Here is a 17,524-nt window from a genome sequence, read left to right on the forward strand (position 1 = left end):
ATTATTCTATTTTCCTTTCATCTCATTTTCGGGCCTAATACTCCATTTCCCCAGCTATTTTTGTAAACTCTCAATATTTTTGTCAAATAATTGCAGCTCAGACCAATTATCAAGCTTAGTCACGGGAATGAAGTCTTGTGCTTTACTGAAGTCACATGATTTTTGCTGGACTGTAATTAGTATGAGGCAATAAATTTAAATCTCTAAGAAATTGGTTCGATGGTCTAGTTGGTCATGGCATCTGCTTAACACGCAGAACGTCCCCAGTTCGATCCTGGGTCGAATCAGTTTTTTTTGTGAATCTGATTAAATTTTTTTGTGCAGATTGTTATACAAGATTTTTATGATACGTATAATCCTGTGTGTAGTTCAGTTTCGTGCAGCTGTGGCTATTTGCCGGTACTGGGGGTGAGATTGTTCAAACACGGGCGGAGCAAGCCCGAACGGGCGCACATGACCTGCGACCGAGTAGGGCAAGGGTATACTAGCGGCGAGCAAAAATTTTCGTGCAGAGGCGTTCAGCAAATGCGCGAACGGGCTCGCGCTGTGAGTAATCTTCTCACTCGGCCCCTCTGCATTTAACTCCACCAGCCGACCCGTCTTCTTATTGACCTCTTCTCTTTACTCGTATTCTCCCTCTTTACGCGCTCTCTCTTTATTGACAATGCCGCCTGCTACTACTGGTTCGTATTGCAGCTTATGGCTTGTGTTTTTATTTGTTCCTTAGCTAACATCATTCCCCCCAGATTCACCCGTCAAAGGAACTGAGAGCGTCCGCTCCAACCCCTACGGACCCAACCCCCACGACTTTCTTTCTAATGTGTCTCGCTTCAAGCTGATTGAGTCTACCCTCCGTGAGGGAGAGCAGTTTGCTAATGCGTTCTTTGACACTGAGAAGAAGATTGAGATTGCGAAGGCTCTCGATGACTTCGGCGTCGACTACATCGAGCTTACTTCTCCAGCTGCCTCGGAGCAGAGCAGGCTCGACTGCGAGGCTATTTGCAAGCTTGGACTCAAGGCCAAGATCCTCACCCACATCCGTTGTCACATGGATGATGCCCGGATTGCCGTCGCCACTGGTGTCGACGGCGTTGACGTTGTCATTGGCACTTCGCAGTTCCTTCGTGAATACTCTCATGGCAAGGATATGAACTACATTGCCCAGTCTGCCGTCGAAGTCATTGAATTCGTTAAGTCGCACGGTATTGAGATCCGATTCTCGTCTGAGGATTCTTTCCGCTCCGACCTAGTCGATCTCCTGAACATCTACAGAACTGTCGACAAGATTGGTGTTAACCGTGTCGGAATTGCCGATACTGTTGGTTGCGCCAACCCCCGACAAGTGTACGACCTTGTTCGAACTCTCCGCTCTATTGTTCATTGCGAGATCGAATGCCATTTCCACAATGACACTGGCTGCGCTATTGCTAACGCATACACTGCCCTTGAGGCTGGCGCCACTTTGATCGACGTCTCTGTTCTGGGTATCGGCGAGCGGAATGGTATCACCTCTCTCGGTGGTCTCATGGCCCGTATGATTGCCGCTGACCGCGACTACGTTCTCTCTAAGTACAAGCTTCATAAGCTTCGCGACCTTGAGAACCTTGTTGCCGATGCTGTTAAGATTAACGTCCCTTTCAACAACCCGATCACAGGTTTCTGCGCTTTCACCCACAAGGCTGGCATCCACGCCAAGGCTATTTTGGCTAACCCCTCGACCTATGAGATCCTCGACCCCTCCGACTTTGGCATTCAGAGATACATCCATTTTGCCAACCGTCTTACGGGATGGAACGCCATCAAGTCGCGTGTTGACCAGCTGAACCTCAACCTGACTGACGCGCAGTGCAAGGAGGTGACTGCCAAGATCAAGGCTCTGGGTGACATCCGGCCATTGAACATCGACGATGTTGATTCGATTATCCGAGAATATCATGCTGACGTGAATGACGTCGCCGCTGCTATTAATGCTTAGAGCGATTTTATTCTGGGTCTTAAATTTTCATGATACGGTACGCATTTCTTCTGTTTGAAGCCGTTAGGTATCGTCGCGTTGAAGGGAGGAGTTATACATTGATTTAGATTTTCTTTATTTCATTACGGTATTTAAAAGGCAAGTGGGCGATCCATTGACTTAGCTAATGTGGTTTTGGTTCTACATTTGTTTTGTATCATACTCAAAAGTAGCGGTTGTTAGGAATTCACGGTTCAGATAGTCCACTCCAAATATGCTCACTGTCCTACGCTGACATCTTTGATTGATGCATCAAAGCATACGTAATGTATGATGCCTGTGATATGCGAGATATGGAAGTCTGCTGCTTATATGTAGAAGCCGTGCCGTTGCAAACATCAACAGTTCCGAAGTGATCGGATTCAATAGGCTTCTCGAGATCAGATCTGGTTTTCTTATCGTACGCGGTAACACCTTGGTGTTGGTGGCTTTAATCTTTCTGGTTATTGCACTTCGCATGGCTTGACTTCTTCCGGCTGCATATGCAAATCTGGCCATCACCCTGCGCAGCCAAAATATTCGGCCGCCAGTTAGATCTATGTGCTATCCACGGTATTCCGATTGTCGAGCGTCAAGATGTTGCGAGCCTGCCAAAATACGCAAGGCACCACATTGTAGTGCATTGGCGGGTCCCCAAATCAAATTTCGCCAACATAGTGAGACGCGTCGGTTACCCTCTATTCCCACCGTGGCAATTGGTACCTTTTCTTGCCGTTGCTACCACTACCGCCACTGCTGCAGCCCCGCGCAAAATGAAAATCCAAACTTGTGATGCATGGTCCCGACGTCAAGCTCATGGCGCAGTCTGCATGGCGGGAGGTACCAAGTTGCTCGTTTTGAGCGAGCGGGAGAGGGGGAGGCCCGTGTGTCAGTGGCTCAACTTTCCCGAGCGGTGGCTCACTTTGCGAATCGTATTCCCATAGTGGAGTCCCAATTCCCAACCAAATCTAGGGTACGGAAGTTGTCACTAACAAATTTCTGAACTATAATGCCACTAAATTTGGGAAGGCCGCGCTAGTCTACATGCTTGCCCAAGTTTCACCTAATCGCCCCGCTACCAAGATATCGGCCCTCGCTTTACAAAACTTGAAACTGCGCTAGATGCACAATAGAGTATCAATTAGACTTGCTTCTAGGGCTCACACGTCACTCGGACACTCAGATTCCCTCTCAAAATTGGGACCAGCCGCTGTTTGAACGGCAGTGGCGCTACCCGCGTGGCACCATCGTGGAACCATTGTCCAGGGCAGTGGCACGCTCCTATCTCCAAAATACGTGTTGAAGTGCCAAATGTTCAATTTACAAGGGTAAGGGTTATTTATTGTGATAAATTTGGCACTAAATCTCTTTTATTTGAGACTCAGGGAGACGCATTTTCCTGAAGTGGGTCTCCTGTGACGCAAGTGCGCGTGCGCGTCGGCGTGCACGACATTTTCAAACCTACGCTTCCCGTGCTTCTAGAAGCACCGCCACGGCTTTCGACGGACCCTTGATTATCCGTGTTTAGCTTGGCAACTTGGATCAATATTCGGGGGCCGGCTGTCCACATGCAAAACCCACAAGATCCATCATCGCGAACTCAAGGTATTGTTATCGTCGCTTGCAGCAATCCAAAACACACGTCCACACAGCTGCGTCTTTGGTTTTGCGAATTAGATATTAGCTAATTTAATCGATCACACTTACCATGAACGATACACAAACAATACACATTCACAGCCCATTCATGCACCTTAACAATACCATAACATAAATATCTAACCCCAATCTTGCTAAATAATCGATCAGCTATTCCCCTTCCCAACTATTTCCTTAGTCGCTCGTAAAAATGCACAGACCACGAATAAACACCGATAACCTATATAACGCGCAACAAAGCAATCACAAATGTTACACACACACGTGCTCGCAAATCAACTAAAATAAATGCGCAACGCAATCTCATTGGACCATTTCGAGGTTAATTTCAGATCTGTCCACGCTCGTTCAAGATCAACCTTTAACACATTTCCTTGGGCCGACAGCGCCGTCAAAGGCATGACAGTACCCTGGATCGTGACAAGCAATCTCGCAATAGCATCTCGTGTCGCCGTGGCAACATCATCCGCATCCTTCGGCACGAAATCAGAAACATAAATACCAAGAGTGCCTAGCACCTTCATATCCACATCTAGCGTCGCACGGCCCGTACGAGGGACGGTCACCTGTTGACGCTCGATAGCAGCGGCACCAGTCATATGATTCAGAAGACCAATGGCGCCGACTTTAATCGTCTTGTAATGCGTCTTGATCGTCGCCAGCGGCGCCGCGGTGAAAATGTCCCATTCGCTGCTCTTCAGCTTGGTAAGCATCAACGGCTTTGCAGCATCCTCGTCGGCATCAGTAGTCGGTGCCGCTGGCATCGTAAATTCGACAGTCTCGCCCGTAACATACGACCGCAGGACGTAATCAGAGCCACTCACGATACCGGGCAGCATTCCCATCTTGACCGGCGCCACTAGAACCTCGTCGTCTTCACCTTCATGAGCGCGCCCCTCAGTAACGTTGAACGCCGCAAGCATGCTGAAGCCACCGCTGCCGCCATAAAAGTTCCACAAGAAGAGCACACGCTTATCGTGTAAATCAAAGTACGGGTCTACCGGCACAGCGGCCATCGACGGCCGCAATGAGACAGCGTACCCGCGAATGGTCTCTGCCTGAATCTGCGCGATCAAGTCCATGTCATGAAATCCGGCAGTATCAGTGATGTACACTGGCCCTCCCGAAAAACAGCGCGCGGCAGCATGTTGCATCGAGAATGGCGGAATGGTAGTCATAAACATATCCCAGTCCGGAATCACGTGCAACAAGCTCGTCAGCGTCGCGTTCATCGCGTTGCAGTAAATGTGCCAGTGATGTGAATCCGGAATATTGGGGAAGAAATCATCCGAATTGCGCAACGATGGCTTGGGACTGGATGTCTGCAATAGCGAGTAGTAATAGTACTGTTCGCTCATCGCCATGCTGTACATCACGCCGCGATTGAAGTAGCGCAGCGACTGTAACTTCAACGCGTCCTGATACTTGCGGAAAATGTCGCTATGTTCGATTGCATCACTTTTGATGTCGTAGATATGCATCTGCACGTCCGTTTTGACGAGCGTGATACCGCACGAATACAAAAAGCCGTAGAAATCGTCGTAGAACTTGTTGACATCCTCGCCGTCGACGATATAGATTGTATTGTTGTAAAGCGTTCCCTTGACAGTCTTGTACTTCTTTCCAATCTCTCCGTCCGGTGCAATACCATTCCAGTAACCAAGCAAAGCGTGCCATACGGAAACATGCTTGATATAAGGATATTTAGCCTTGATAGCATCGACCGTGTACTTCAGACCCATGGGAAACTTCTCGTTGGCCTCAAACCGGACTAACTGACGCTGGTCATTCACGACTTGCCATCCGTCGTCGAGAATCAACATACCAATGCGTACGCCGCGCTCGTGCAACGAGGCAAGCGCAGCCATAACTTTGTCGTGCGAAATTCCTACGCCCATGGAGTTCCACGTGCAGAAGCCCATGCAGTCCATCCACTGCTCAAACCACGTGCCGACCAAAGGCTCGTCAGCCCGCATATCTCTCACGATTGGGTACACGGGATGCACATTCTCCAGGTCGTCCTCCGGTGCGTGAACGTCTTTCAGGAGCGTCTTGTAATTTGTAGACATCGTAAAAGTGGTGTACGAGCGCAGCGAGTAAAGTACTGATTCGACAGCATGGCGAGGTTCCTTGGCGACGCCGACAAATGCAACAAATTTGTGGTCCACGTTAGACGTGTTGGAAACGTTGAATACGACGTATCCCTCTTCAGAGTCGAGATAGAATGTAACTAGGTCCTGTAAAAAGTCAATTCCTGTCCGCCCAATAATTAATGGAAACTCACTTTCATGCTAGAGTACGGCAACAATGCCACATGGCATCCATCGCTTCTCTGGAACAATAGCAAGAACCCGGGCTTGTCTATATCAAATTCCGAGTTTCCATGTCTCGGACCCATCCATGACGACGATATACGCACAAGCGCAAGATACTGCAGCATGTTGACAGGCTTTCCGAACTTCATAAGCGTAGGAATATGCAGTCCCGAAGGCGCGACACCAGCCACCTTCCACACCTTGGAATTCACGACCTGAGCGGTTACTGGCGAGACATCAAGGAACTGGCGCGGCACGTTTCCAAACAGTTCGTCAAAGTCCGGAAGTTCAGCTCGCGCGTAAACAATGCCGTCGAAAATCTTAGGGGGCAGCTTCGTTCGGAGCAACATGACCTTGCCGTTGTTGCACGGATTCCCGATCCACGTCCACTCGGGACTGGCGATCCTGTACCGCGCGGTGAATTTGAGAACAGTAGCGTTTCTGGGCGGGACGAAGCGGACAGCGAGTCGCGTCACGGTATTATCACTCTCCTCACGAAGAGAAGATGTGGAATTCGCCATCTCGAGCAACCTGGTCGCTGACATCGACGCCTCGCCAGACGCGAGAACAAGTTCGCCGTCAACGGCCACAAATGCACTCGATTGCCATTCCGCACATTCGCCGGAAGCAGCAGTCCACCATAGCTCAAGTTCGAATTTGCTGTTGCTGTGCTCCGCTACAACGGCGGTGTACTCAGCAGTCGGGATGTACGCGTTGAACTCGAGGATGCGCGATGTCGCGCATGTCTGCGTGCCCAACGCCGGGTCTAACCACACTGTGATCTTTTCGTCAACTGGATGAATTTTCTTTTGGTCAGCCACATGCGATTGAGATGTAAGTTGTGTATATGTGTGTAGTAAACCTGCGAGAAAGTCCATAGTGGTCTCGTCGTCCTAATGCGATTGATGCAAAAGCGCAATTTCTATACTCTATAAACTGCTTCACCTTTGCAAGCAATTATATATGAGCACAAATACCGCTCACCACCGGCGTGCCTGAGTCTGTCACGAGCGCTGAGTGGAGGAGTCAAGCGGTTCGAACGGGTCCGGTGACGATGACGACGGTGTTAGAAATGGGATCCAGAAATTGGGTTCAGTCTCGCAAAGTCACGGGACAGACGCGGGGAAGTGACGACGTCACCGGCCGCCCCCCTGGGCACACGGGAGCGGATGCATTTCCCCATCAAGAGAGTAATGATTTTGCAGCAAATGGCTATTATTATTACAAACTGTTTACTTTTGCACTCTATACACGGACTAGCAGGTTGCCGAAGAATACAGGCCAGTGGTGTCGAATCATCGTAAAAAACGCCTCTCAAGAACCGGGACATTAGTTAACAAAAAAGAGCAACGTTAGTACACAGAGCGCCAAAGAACGCGGAGAAAGGGAAATAAGAAACAAACAAAACCTATGTACAAAAATGCGTAGAAGGAATTAGTTAAACTGGTGTAAGCTCCTCGTCAATTTCAGTGATCGCGCCAGCCGAAATACTGCCTCCGTGCTTTTCAGCGGCGTCGGCGTCGTTCGCAACGTCTCTCCGCAATGCATCCCAGTCGTACTCATTGTCGGATCTGACTAGCAAGTCGTCAAACACCTGTCCCTCGCGCAGTGCGACATCGTGGCCGATTTTGTAGAAATACTTTTTGAGTGTGAGCACGCCGCGCAGGTAGCCGAGATCAGGTTGGTTCGGATGCCGTGGTGGGCAGCTTGCGTTTTCGAGAGATGGGTCCCCAGCGGCGACGCATTGTGCAAAATCAATGATTCGTAAATTGATCTTTCCCATCGGATTGTCGGCGTCGTACATAAGCAACAAGCTGGAGCCGTATAATCTGTATCCTATCAGCCGGCTCACGATTTTTTCAATGTCATTGAGCTTGCGCAGGATACGTGGCGTGTGATGCAGCACGGCCCGACGACCTTCGGTTGTCATCTCATCCTCGCTGGTAAGGAACTGGACCAGACAGTTTTCAAGCTCCGCACCGGCGCGCATCTTGCGGCCCTCGTACTTGTCCCGGTAGATGTATGACTGCTTGTGCGTGTTATAAACTTGCATTCCGCATACGCGCACGCCTAGCGCGCGACTTGTCGTGGTGGCGCACTTCTTAGTCTGCGATGCTTGCTTTGCCGGGGTAGCGTCGATGCCATATTGACGAGTTCCCATCTTGAGGTCCAGCACGCAGGGATGTTTCATGTCGGACGTGAGATCCTCAAGCAGCAAGAAGCGCTCAATTCTGGTTTTCTTTCCATGCGACCTTGGGGATTGAGAATAGCTGGCTTTGCTGTGTGGCTGCTTATTGCCGAGGTTGGAGATTCCTTGAGGTGCGGGCGTATCGGGTAATGAGAGCTGTCCATACTGCGATGTCTTAAAATCACCGGTCGAAGAAGACCGCTTCTTGTATAGAGACGCATCACCAGAGTCCGCAAGACTCTGAATGTCGTCCATCTCAAACAACCCGTCGTCCTCGCGCGCTGGAACGCTCTGCGGCGAGGTATCCGCGCTGACCTCATCATCGCTAACACCGTTATCAGGCTTTTGCGACCTCCGTCGCGAATGGTGCGAATGGTGGTGTCGTCCATCGATAAGTCGATGGGGCGACCGATACGACAGAACCTCGTTCACGACCTGCTCACGCAGTTGGTGGTTGATTGTTGTCGCACCCCAGGAGGACATCCGCTCGTGGCTCTGGCTCACGCTCTTTCCCAGGCCGCCAAGCAGAAAGGAGTCAGGGATGGTGGTGGAGTCTTCGGGTGCGGAGGTGGAATATTTTTGGATCATGGACTCGGGAATGATATGGCGGTTATCCTCGAGCAAAACTTCAGGCAGCCGTGTCTTGTCCGAGCCGCCGTTGAGTGAGTCGCGTTTCAGATGCTTCTTAGACGCGCCACCACTTTGACGTTTTCGGTCCGCCGAGGTTGCAAGATCTTTGCTCATGTTATCGTCGTCGTCCGACGACGAGTCCACGACGTGCCGCACGTTGAGTACTCCAATGTATTTTGGCATAAACCGCAGCAAGTCGCTGTGGTTCTTTTCGACTGCCTCGTACCACAAATTCTCGCGCCGAGCCATTGCCTTACACACGGCCTTATGCGAAAACCGGAACAGCGCGGTGTGCCCGCCGACCTGGTGCTTATACGGCACAAGCTCGACCGCCATAGGCGCTCTCTCGTCCTCGGACAACTCGCCATCGCTATTTTCCTGACGTGGGTGCTGATGCACGATGTACGTCGCCGAAGTGACGTCGGCGTCGGGAGCAGCCGCCGTCTTCGAAGGTGCAATGGCGTCGTGCGGATACGGCGCGCCCAAATCGGCGTCAGTCTCACGAATGCTGTCAGTACTCATCGGCGTAGTATCGTTCGCTTTGAACAGCCCGAGCAGCCTCGACGCCTTGCGTGAGCGCGCCTGGCTCGCGGCCGCAGCGTCGGCGGCGACCTGGGCGTACGCAGCGCGCGTGGCATCGTCGGCGCGGGCGACCTCTTGAAGTGCAAGTAGGTTCTGCGTTGGTGCAGAAATCGACGCCGGGTTGAATGTCGAGGTTGACGATGCGGACGTGGCTGGCGGCGAGGACGTTGCCTTGGTGCGATGTTGGGGTAAAGGCGCTGGAGGCGGCGCCTCGGCGGAGAGAATGGCGGACTCGGAGGCTGCCGAGCCGGTATAAGCCGAGACATAAAGATCGTCGTCGCCGGCAGGATTTGGCTGCAGCTCTGGGCTCTGGACGGGGGAGATGAAGGGGATGTTGATTGGGATGGCTGATGCGGGCAGTAAGAACGCGCCCATGGGCTGCTGGCGCGCAGGGACAGCGCCGACAAGCCCGAACGAGGACGGCGACGGCGCAGACTCAGCGTGCCACGGAAGTAGCAGCGGCGAGGACAGCGCGGGTAGCTTGCCATTGCTGCTGCTGTGAGACGCGGGAGGTGAGGGCTCTGGCGGCGAGCTAGATGCGGTGCCGCCGGGGCCGTCCGCGGCGCGGTCGAGCGCGCGCGGTGGCGGCAGCTGCGGTTCTGCGTGCATCAAAATGTCGTCGTCGGCGACTTTGGCGCGGAGAAGGGGCGGCGTGGGTGGCGGGGATGGGGTAGGTGCAGTGGCTGCTGAGATGATGCCGGGGGCGGAGAAGGTGTGGTGGTGCTGCGGCTGGGACAGCGGCGGACAGGAGCGCGGGCCGAGGGAGTTCGACGCCATGGCGGACTCGCCGCACGCAGCCAGGAACGAGGGAGCACAGGAGGGGCGAGAGGAGGAATATGAAGCGGAGGAGAAGAAGCGTCTTGCGGAACTGCGGGCTGCCCTGCTTTTGTGCGTAGTGTGTGTGTCCGTCGTGGAACTGCTCCTCCGTCACGCCTTCGAGCCCCCGAGTCGAGCCCTTTTCTCCCCGTCCCTTACACCACTCGGCACACAAACCATCACTCCGCCCCAGCCTAGGCGAACACAATGACACCGCACCGCCACAGGTGGCGCACTCTGCCAGCCAATCGTCGGCCGCCCCCCGTCCTCGCCGCCTGAGCCGCACATGTCCTGCGCGCTGCGGCGCAGCCCACGTTTTACGCTAACCAGCCCCCAGTGGCCGTCCAGGCGCGACGCGAAGGCGGCGACCACCGTTGACGCAGGCGCGCACGCGTACGGATGAGCATCGCGACAGGCTCTGGCTCCAAGGGGCGTGCTCCGGCTCCCCGGCGCGCGCCTCGCGTGCAGTCCCGAGCGCTGCGGGCCGCGTAGAATTTCAGCCTAAATCATTCGCGAAGGGGCGCCGAACGCGCGCTTGCACGTCATCCACCGGCGCTTGTTTTGACCGTCCAAGACGAGAATCAACTTTCATGCTCCGGCGCTGTCCAAATAAAGTACTAACAATTGCATTTAGAACAATCTAAATCAAGTCATAACATAATCATCATATAAAAATATCCACTGCGCAAATCTACGCAGCACTACGTGCTCCGCAGCGACAAAACTCTCTCACTCCTATCCCTCGCCAGAAAGAGCATAAGGGCTCTGCAGTAGACGAGGAGCGAAATAATATACAAAAAAAAGCGCCCTTCTCAACCATAGTCCGTGCGCACTGCATGCCTGTGGTTTCTCTTCGGCGGTACCGCACTTAATTATACAGATAAATTCCCAAAAGATTCCCGGTATTCCCACGTAAATAACGAAGCGGCCTGCAGTGCCGCGCATAATGCAAACCCGGATATCCCATAAAATTCCTCAACGATAAACCGTCCGTCTAATACAGAACAAAGTGCGCCTGGCCAGACGTAACGGCAACTGTGCAGCCACTAGTACTGTCGCCAGAGAACACACCATCGATGTAGTAGCAGTCACCGTTAATCACGCCGCCCTCAGCCGCGACAATCTTAACGTTGAAGTTCAGAGTAGTATCGGTGTTGGGGTTGGGAATGAGCGATAAGTAAGACACGCCATCTGAGTAGCCGGCGCCGAAATTGAGAGGAGCATAGTTGCCGACGTTGCTTCCTTCGGTACCCCAGATGCAGCCATCCTCCTCGGAGACACCAGCGTTGTTAACGTAGTACTGAGCCGAGGTTGGGTTGCCCTCCCACTGGTAGTAAGTAGCCTCATCAACAACAGTCAGCGGCTGCGAGCCGCTCGCATCGACAACAGTAGGAACAACCATGTTCTCGGTACCGGGATAGTCAGTGCGGCAGATGGCAACGGACTCAGTAAGGTTTGACACAACGTACGCAGAGTCGACACCCCATTCGCAAAGATAGTCGGTGTCGGTGTTCGTGCGCACAAGGTAGCCATCCGTACACTTCAAACCACCACGGGACTCGCCGTCAGCAGGCTGCGTGGACGGCCACTGAGTCTTGGACATGCCAGGCTGGCACGCGTAAGAGCAAAGGTTGCCCTCCTCACAAGATGTACCATCGCCAGAGTTCTCAGCTTCGGAGATCTGAATACCAGTCCAGCCGCCATAGCCGAGCCAGCTAACAGGAATGACACCATTGCCAGACGGGAAAGTCGAGCAGGGAATGACACCGTCGGTGAAGGTTCCATAGGGACCCTCATAGTTGGCAAGAAGACCAGTACTTGTGCTAGACGCAGCGGAAGCAGTCGAGCTAGAGGACGACGACGACGAAGACGATGACGTAGTAACGGTAGACAAGGTCGTCAGGGAAGACGAAGAAGTGGACGAAGACGAACTCGACGAAGACGTACTCGAAGTCGTGGGCGCGACGTAGGTGGACGTGGACGAAGTAGTCGGCGCGACGTAGGTGGACGTGGACGAGGTAGTCGGTGCAACGTAAACGGACGTAGAAGAAGTAGTGGGAGCAACATAGGTCGATGACGTGGTAGTCGGCTCAGCATAGGTCGTCGAGGTAGAATACGAGGAAGTCGACGACTCGGCAGCGGCAGGAGAGATGGTGTTGCCCTCGGCGTCGACGACGACGGTTACGTAGGTGTACACAACATCAATGGCGCGCTTATGCAAGTCAACAGCGGAACGACGCTCTGCCTTCGCGTTACGCGCCTTGTGGCGGTGGTGTGAGTGCCCCTCGGGAAGGGCGACGACGGCGGAGGCAGCAACGACGAGCGCGGCGGCGGTGGATACGAATGAAGAGATCTTCATTGCGGGCAAAGGCGGGATGCGTGAATAGCAGACGAGTTGGACGGCGCTGGTATCAGACAAAAATAGAACTGGCGTAAGGAGTGGTGAAATTCGACAAACACAAAGGAACGTATACTCTGGCGGTCGTGTCTGAAGGAGTGAAGACGCAGACGGGCCTGGAGTAGTGGTGGTGGATGGCGAAGAGGGCGCTGTAGAAGGGCCTGTAAGCAAAGGAGCGTGCGGGTCGTGAGGAAATGGAGGAAAAGAAAAGGGGAACAACAGTCCAACAGGGGACGCGCGGAATGTTATACACTGGCCGTGAACACTTGTTCGGTGCGTGTTCGCACCAAATCGGCCTTAGCGCGCATGATCACGAACTCTAACGAGATTGCGCCTTATTGCGGCTAGCCGTCCCGGGCTCCGCGTCACCTGTGGTTTGTGAGTCTGTCCGTGTGACCTGCCCGGATGCTGAGGGACACACGTGCACATGCCCGCATGTGTGCGTGTGCCCGCCCGCGGCTCAGCCACATCGCGACAGGCCCTGTCGCTGCTGCCCGTCCAGGACCCCCAGCCGAGCCCTGTCGCATCCAACTCCGGCCGGCGCTCTCCATCCTCGCCCTCGCCTTCTGCGCTGCTTCCGGCGGCTTCTGCGCGTCCTTGGCTCTTTGTGTCTCGTCGCGCGGCCCTTCCTCCGCATCCGCACCTGCCAGGACTCCGCCCTGTCCGGCAGGCCGCGCCAGCGCTGCCAAGGCACGCGACTGGGCACTAGACGGAGCGGCGATTGGTGTCTGGCGCGTCGAGCTGTGCTTTGTTTGTTTGTTTGTTGTCGCCGGCATCGCCACGCCCTGCCCGACTCGTCACCATCCCTCCCTCTCTTACGTTCCCGCTTTCGTTCGGCCAGCGCAGTTGACCGCCACTCGTCGCCGCTCTCTGTGCGGCATGCGAGCGAGCCGGTGCTTTTGTTTTGCGTGGGCCGGGGCCCAGGAAGTCTCGAAATTAAAACGCCCCGTGGCGCGTCGCCGGGCTCCGCCGCGGGATTTATTTATTTTCCACTCGTGATCGAGAGAGTCATGCTAATTTATGGGGGGGGGTCACACAACCTACACCAGATTGTTCTTGTGGGTTGTGACCGGAGCCGGCCCGAGCACATTGTGATCCGTTCAACATTTGAATCTCACATGCATCTGCAATTTTCCTTGCAGCTTGCATGCAATCTTAGAGAAAACCGACTATCTCCTATGTATCGTAGCGCGCCTCTGCCGAGAAGTCCAGATGCTCTGCGATGCTCAGCCCGCAGCGGCGCAACGCGCCCTGTCCTTGCACGCTCACAGTTTGTGCCAACGCTCGTCGCATCTCCTCCCAGGGCCGGTGGCCTAGCACGCGGGCCGCAGCGACACACGATGCCCAACACGGAGATTGCCTCTTCCGCATGTATACGCCTGACATTGTCGTCCGCGCGGGCTACCAGTCACTTAGCGCACGGCCGTTGCCGCCGTTCACAACTCATTGATGGCCGTTGCGACTGCGCTCGGCCAGACACCTCTCAGCTCATACGGACTACGGCCTTGTGCAGACTGCGGGAGAAAATTGCGTTCGCTTTTTAGCACGCGTCTGGGGTGCTCTTCCGAGACAGACGAACAAGAAGCAAAGCTCTCGCCGCCGTGTAGACCGCGGACCGCCCGGCGATAGGCTCGTGACGACGGCGCACACATATAACACGCCGGTTCGCTTTTATCTCCCAAAGCTCCTGACCTTGCGCTCCCGTGCGAGTCGCGCGACCCACTTCGGCTCTACCGTTCGCCGTTCAGCTAGACCCCAGAGCTGCTTTGTCTTGGTGGCTGTTCCGTTTCGGTGTCTGACTTCCTCCTCGGCGTGGCATCGCCCGCCAGCTAGGTTGCCAGCTTAGAGACTGGTGACGACCACTGACGGGTGACCTGTTTCAGCAACTCATCTACAGCCGTACACGTGCTTCCAGGGGAGTTGCGGATGATGAGTGCGACTTGACAGCCCATCAGCGCAACTCAGCCGACCTGCATGCTCTCGCGGGGCCTTTGTCTAGCACGCGCCGCGTAGACGAGCCACTCAACACACCTTCGTCCACGCGGGGCGCCAGGCGGAGCGCGCGGTGTATGGCAGGGGGGAGCAGTCGGTTCACTGCTGTTGGCGGCAAACAGCGGTTTAGGGGGTTTAGCTGCCGGGAGAAGAAGAGCAGACCTAGAGTGGGTTGTCAAGTGTCGATCGTCCTTCGCACACACGCTCACGGAGTCGCGCGCGGGGACGTGATCCGAAACGCGATTTTTTTTCAATTACACTCCTTCTTTTGGTAAACTGGTGTCTCGCCTGCGACCGAAGAGGTCATCTCGTGTATCTTTTCTCATGTGCTCCGGCCGCGTAAGAAGATGCTCTTTCGTGGCGGTTTCAATGCCTCCTGCAACCGCCCCGCACAGCTCGTCACGCCGTGCGAATCACTACAACGAAACACCTCCCCCGCCGTCCATTTGTCTACATACAAATCCCTCCATTAGCCACAGAGAAGAGAAATGAGATCAATTATATGCCCGCTCATGTACAAATGCAACACAAAAAGTTGTGTCTAATTACCTGCCCAGATACCCATCGTGATTCATATGGTTGTTAGTTTAGTGTTCATTAGTGTGCCCCCTTCTCTCCCTCCCCCGCGGCCCTCCTGAGAAGAGTGTTCAAGGGGCATTCGGCGGCCCAGACCCCGACCAATCCCATAGGTCTAACTCATTAAAATTACTGGGTATCACGATGCCCGCGCTGTCATATGTCGTCGCGGCCGCCACGACAGCCGCCGCCGAGGCCGGCACAAGCGCGGCCGGCTTTGCCGTCTCCTCTGAGTTGCCAAAGTTTCCGTGCTTCGTGCACCCCTCGCACATGCACTCGTCGCTGCACATGCACTCGCCGCCCGGCACCGCGCACGCTGCCGTGAGGTACACCGAAAACAGGTTCTCAAGCGACTCCTCCGACGCAGCTGCGGCGCTGTCAACCGCGTTCTCATCCTCGCCGCCAACAACGTCGTACATGGTCTGCCCGGCAGCGAGTTGTGCGAGTGCCGTGGCTTGCGAGATGTCCTGCAGCTGCATGTTTGAAAGCATCACCGAGTCCGCGGGGATCATGATCCGACGCGCCGCGGCCGCAGCGTCGAATGACAACGATGCATCAGGAAATTGCATGGCGTTGTTGGTGACGTACATCCCCACGGCAGGATAACTTACCACGCCAGTCTCGGCGCAGTTTCGCGTCAAATTCTCGATTTCCAGCGCCGTGAGTGTCCGCGTCTGGTCTTTTGACGACGTTGGCCTGCTCGCTTCGTACAGCGCCTGCACAACCTGCGAGGGCGCTGCGCCGCTAACCTGTGACCTGCTGCTCTCGCTCGCAGGTCGCGCCGCGGCGAGGTACGACTCCAGCGAGAAAAACGCCTCGTCGTACGCGACCGTCGGACTCGCGTCGTCATCTTCGTCGTTGTTGTTGCCGTCGCGTGCAACCTGCGGTTCAGCCACAACTCGCTGCTCCCTGTATCCGTTGTTGTTGTTGCCGTTGTTGAGGGCTGACGCTTCGAGGCTTTGCGCTTCAGCGTCGCTGTAGGCGACGCGTTTGATAAATGCGGGACCGTTGCCGTCGGCTTTCAAAATAATTGAGCGCAACTTTATCGACTTCCGCTGCTGCTGTGAGCTCTGTGACGAGAGAGACGAGGCAAGGGATGAGAGCGACGCCGACGAGGAGGAGCTTGAGATGGCTGTGGAATCTGTGATGGCTGTGGAATCTGTGGAGATCGTTGGTCGTGAACCGCAACATGATGACATTGGCGCAGCTGTCGCTGCGGCATTGCTGCTTTCGCCACAGCATGATGACTGTGTCTGTGATGGTGGTGGTGGCGGTTGTTGTTGCACTCGGGGCTTAGATGAGCCTATTGAGACCGGAATTTCTTCGATAGTCACGTTGCTCTTGTCGTAAATCACGCGCTGACCGGTCTGCATAGTTCCGTGCCCGTCGTGGTCATGAACAACACGGTGAGCGTGCTCAGCATGCTCACTGCTGCTGCCCGCGGTGGCGCTGCAGCATGGTGATAGCGCGCTGCCTGGACTCTTGTCTTCCTCTTTCACAGTGTCAAGTATTTGCCGCTTCCCGCTTTCGAGGTCACGGTACACTGTGCCACTTGTCGATGAAACTAATACCATGTTAAACTAGTCGCGTATGAATGAATGATGAACAACACACCTTTTGGCAGGATAATAGCCGCAACACCGCACTCGCAGGTGCCGTCGGGGAGAATGGCGAGTCTGTGGTTACACTCGGCAACGGGACGGCCGCGCTTGCGCACTTGCACTAGTGGCCGGTGTTTGTGTCGGCATGTCGACGACCGGTGGCCTCGAATGCACCGAATGCTGGTAGACGGTTAGTCAGAGGCGGGCGTAAACAACAGTGCTGCGAGCTGGTGGCGGTGCGTACCATGCATATTTCTCTCCGTCAACGAGAAGCATGGTGTTGGTGGGGTGCTGGTTATTAAGCCAGCGGGACCGGTCGACCGGCTCAAGGAGAGGAGGAGATGGAGCTGGAGGGCGTAGCGATGGGTGCTACTCGGTGGCTGTGTGGCAGAAGAAAGAACGCTCTCGCGTGAATGCAAGTGCAATCAAGTCGACGACAACGCAACGTGCCGGTGGCCCACCCGAATGTACACGCCAAAGAGGGGACGCCCAGAGCTCGTCTCGTGGAGAAGAGTAGTCACCGGACAGGCGTGGACGATGGCGGCGGCGGACAACGGGGTCTGCTGCGGGGAGTCTGACGCGATGACGACGCGGATAAACTGTTAGTTGGTGCGGTGGTTCCGCTTAGATTCTTGTCTCTCGCGTTTCTCGGGTTTCTCCTCTCCTGCGCGGGTGTTGAGATGTGTGTTCCTTTCACGGCGTGGCTGCTGCCTGCCCGCCGCGCGCACGTTACGAGCACATTTAGGGTTTCCCGATCTTCACCATCGAGCCCAT

At 54.7% G+C, this 17,524-nt stretch overlaps 6 protein-coding genes and 1 non-coding gene across 7 annotated transcripts; 3 read left to right on the forward strand and 4 right to left on the reverse strand.

Moving 5' to 3' along the window:
* Positions 1–213: 213 nt before the first annotated feature.
* V1518DRAFT_t40 lies at positions 214–287 on the forward strand. The gene has a single exon. It is a non-coding gene; the product is annotated as a tRNA-Val (tRNA).
* Positions 288–664: 377 nt separating this feature from the next.
* V1518DRAFT_405889 (HMGL-like-domain-containing protein) lies at positions 665–1,975 on the forward strand (the record flags this gene model as incomplete). Its single annotated transcript, XM_066901936.1, has 2 exons — positions 665–683; positions 747–1,975. The coding sequence occupies 2 exons, from the start codon at positions 665–667 to the stop codon at positions 1,973–1,975; spliced, it is 1,248 nt and encodes a 415-aa protein (XP_066759012.1).
* A 1,633-nt stretch (positions 1,976–3,608) lies between these two features.
* On the reverse strand, positions 3,609–7,021 carry V1518DRAFT_433656 (raffinose synthase or seed imbibition protein Sip1-domain-containing protein). The gene is made up of 3 exons (XM_066906231.1): positions 6,830–7,021; positions 5,937–6,760; positions 3,609–5,889 (listed from the first exon to the last, which is right to left on the reverse strand). Exons 1-3 carry the CDS (start codon positions 6,843–6,845, stop codon positions 3,928–3,930), a joined length of 2,802 nt encoding a protein of 933 aa, XP_066759013.1. The 5' UTR covers positions 6,846–7,021; the 3' UTR covers positions 3,609–3,927.
* Positions 7,022–7,161: 140 nt separating this feature from the next.
* V1518DRAFT_417742 (uncharacterized protein) lies at positions 7,162–10,361 on the reverse strand. Its single transcript, XM_066904381.1, has one exon. It carries the CDS (start codon positions 10,142–10,144, stop codon positions 7,406–7,408), a length of 2,739 nt encoding a protein of 912 aa, XP_066759014.1. The 5' UTR covers positions 10,145–10,361; the 3' UTR covers positions 7,162–7,405.
* Positions 10,362–10,793: 432 nt separating this feature from the next.
* On the reverse strand, positions 10,794–12,830 carry V1518DRAFT_417744 (uncharacterized protein). The gene has a single exon (XM_066904382.1). It carries the CDS (start codon positions 12,540–12,542, stop codon positions 11,178–11,180), a length of 1,365 nt encoding a protein of 454 aa, XP_066759015.1. The 5' UTR covers positions 12,543–12,830; the 3' UTR covers positions 10,794–11,177.
* Positions 12,765–13,678, forward strand: V1518DRAFT_293067 (uncharacterized protein). Its single transcript, XM_066901083.1, has one exon. The coding sequence runs from the start codon at positions 12,987–12,989 to the stop codon at positions 13,578–13,580; it is 594 nt and encodes a 197-aa protein (XP_066759016.1). The 5' UTR covers positions 12,765–12,986; the 3' UTR covers positions 13,581–13,678.
* A 1,161-nt stretch (positions 13,679–14,839) lies between these two features.
* On the reverse strand, positions 14,840–17,505 carry V1518DRAFT_417747 (uncharacterized protein). Its single transcript, XM_066904383.1, has 3 exons — positions 16,995–17,505; positions 16,764–16,930; positions 14,840–16,713 (listed from the first exon to the last, which is right to left on the reverse strand). Exons 1-3 carry the CDS (start codon positions 17,024–17,026, stop codon positions 15,221–15,223), a joined length of 1,692 nt encoding a protein of 563 aa, XP_066759017.1. The 5' UTR covers positions 17,027–17,505; the 3' UTR covers positions 14,840–15,220.
* Positions 17,506–17,524: the final 19 nt, after the last annotated feature.

Source organism: Limtongia smithiae (genome assembly GCF_038497785.1).
Source record: "Limtongia smithiae strain NRRL Y-17922 unplaced genomic scaffold V1518scaffold_7, whole genome shotgun sequence".
Lineage (NCBI taxonomy): Eukaryota > Fungi > Ascomycota > Lipomycetes > Lipomycetales > Lipomycetaceae > Limtongia > Limtongia smithiae.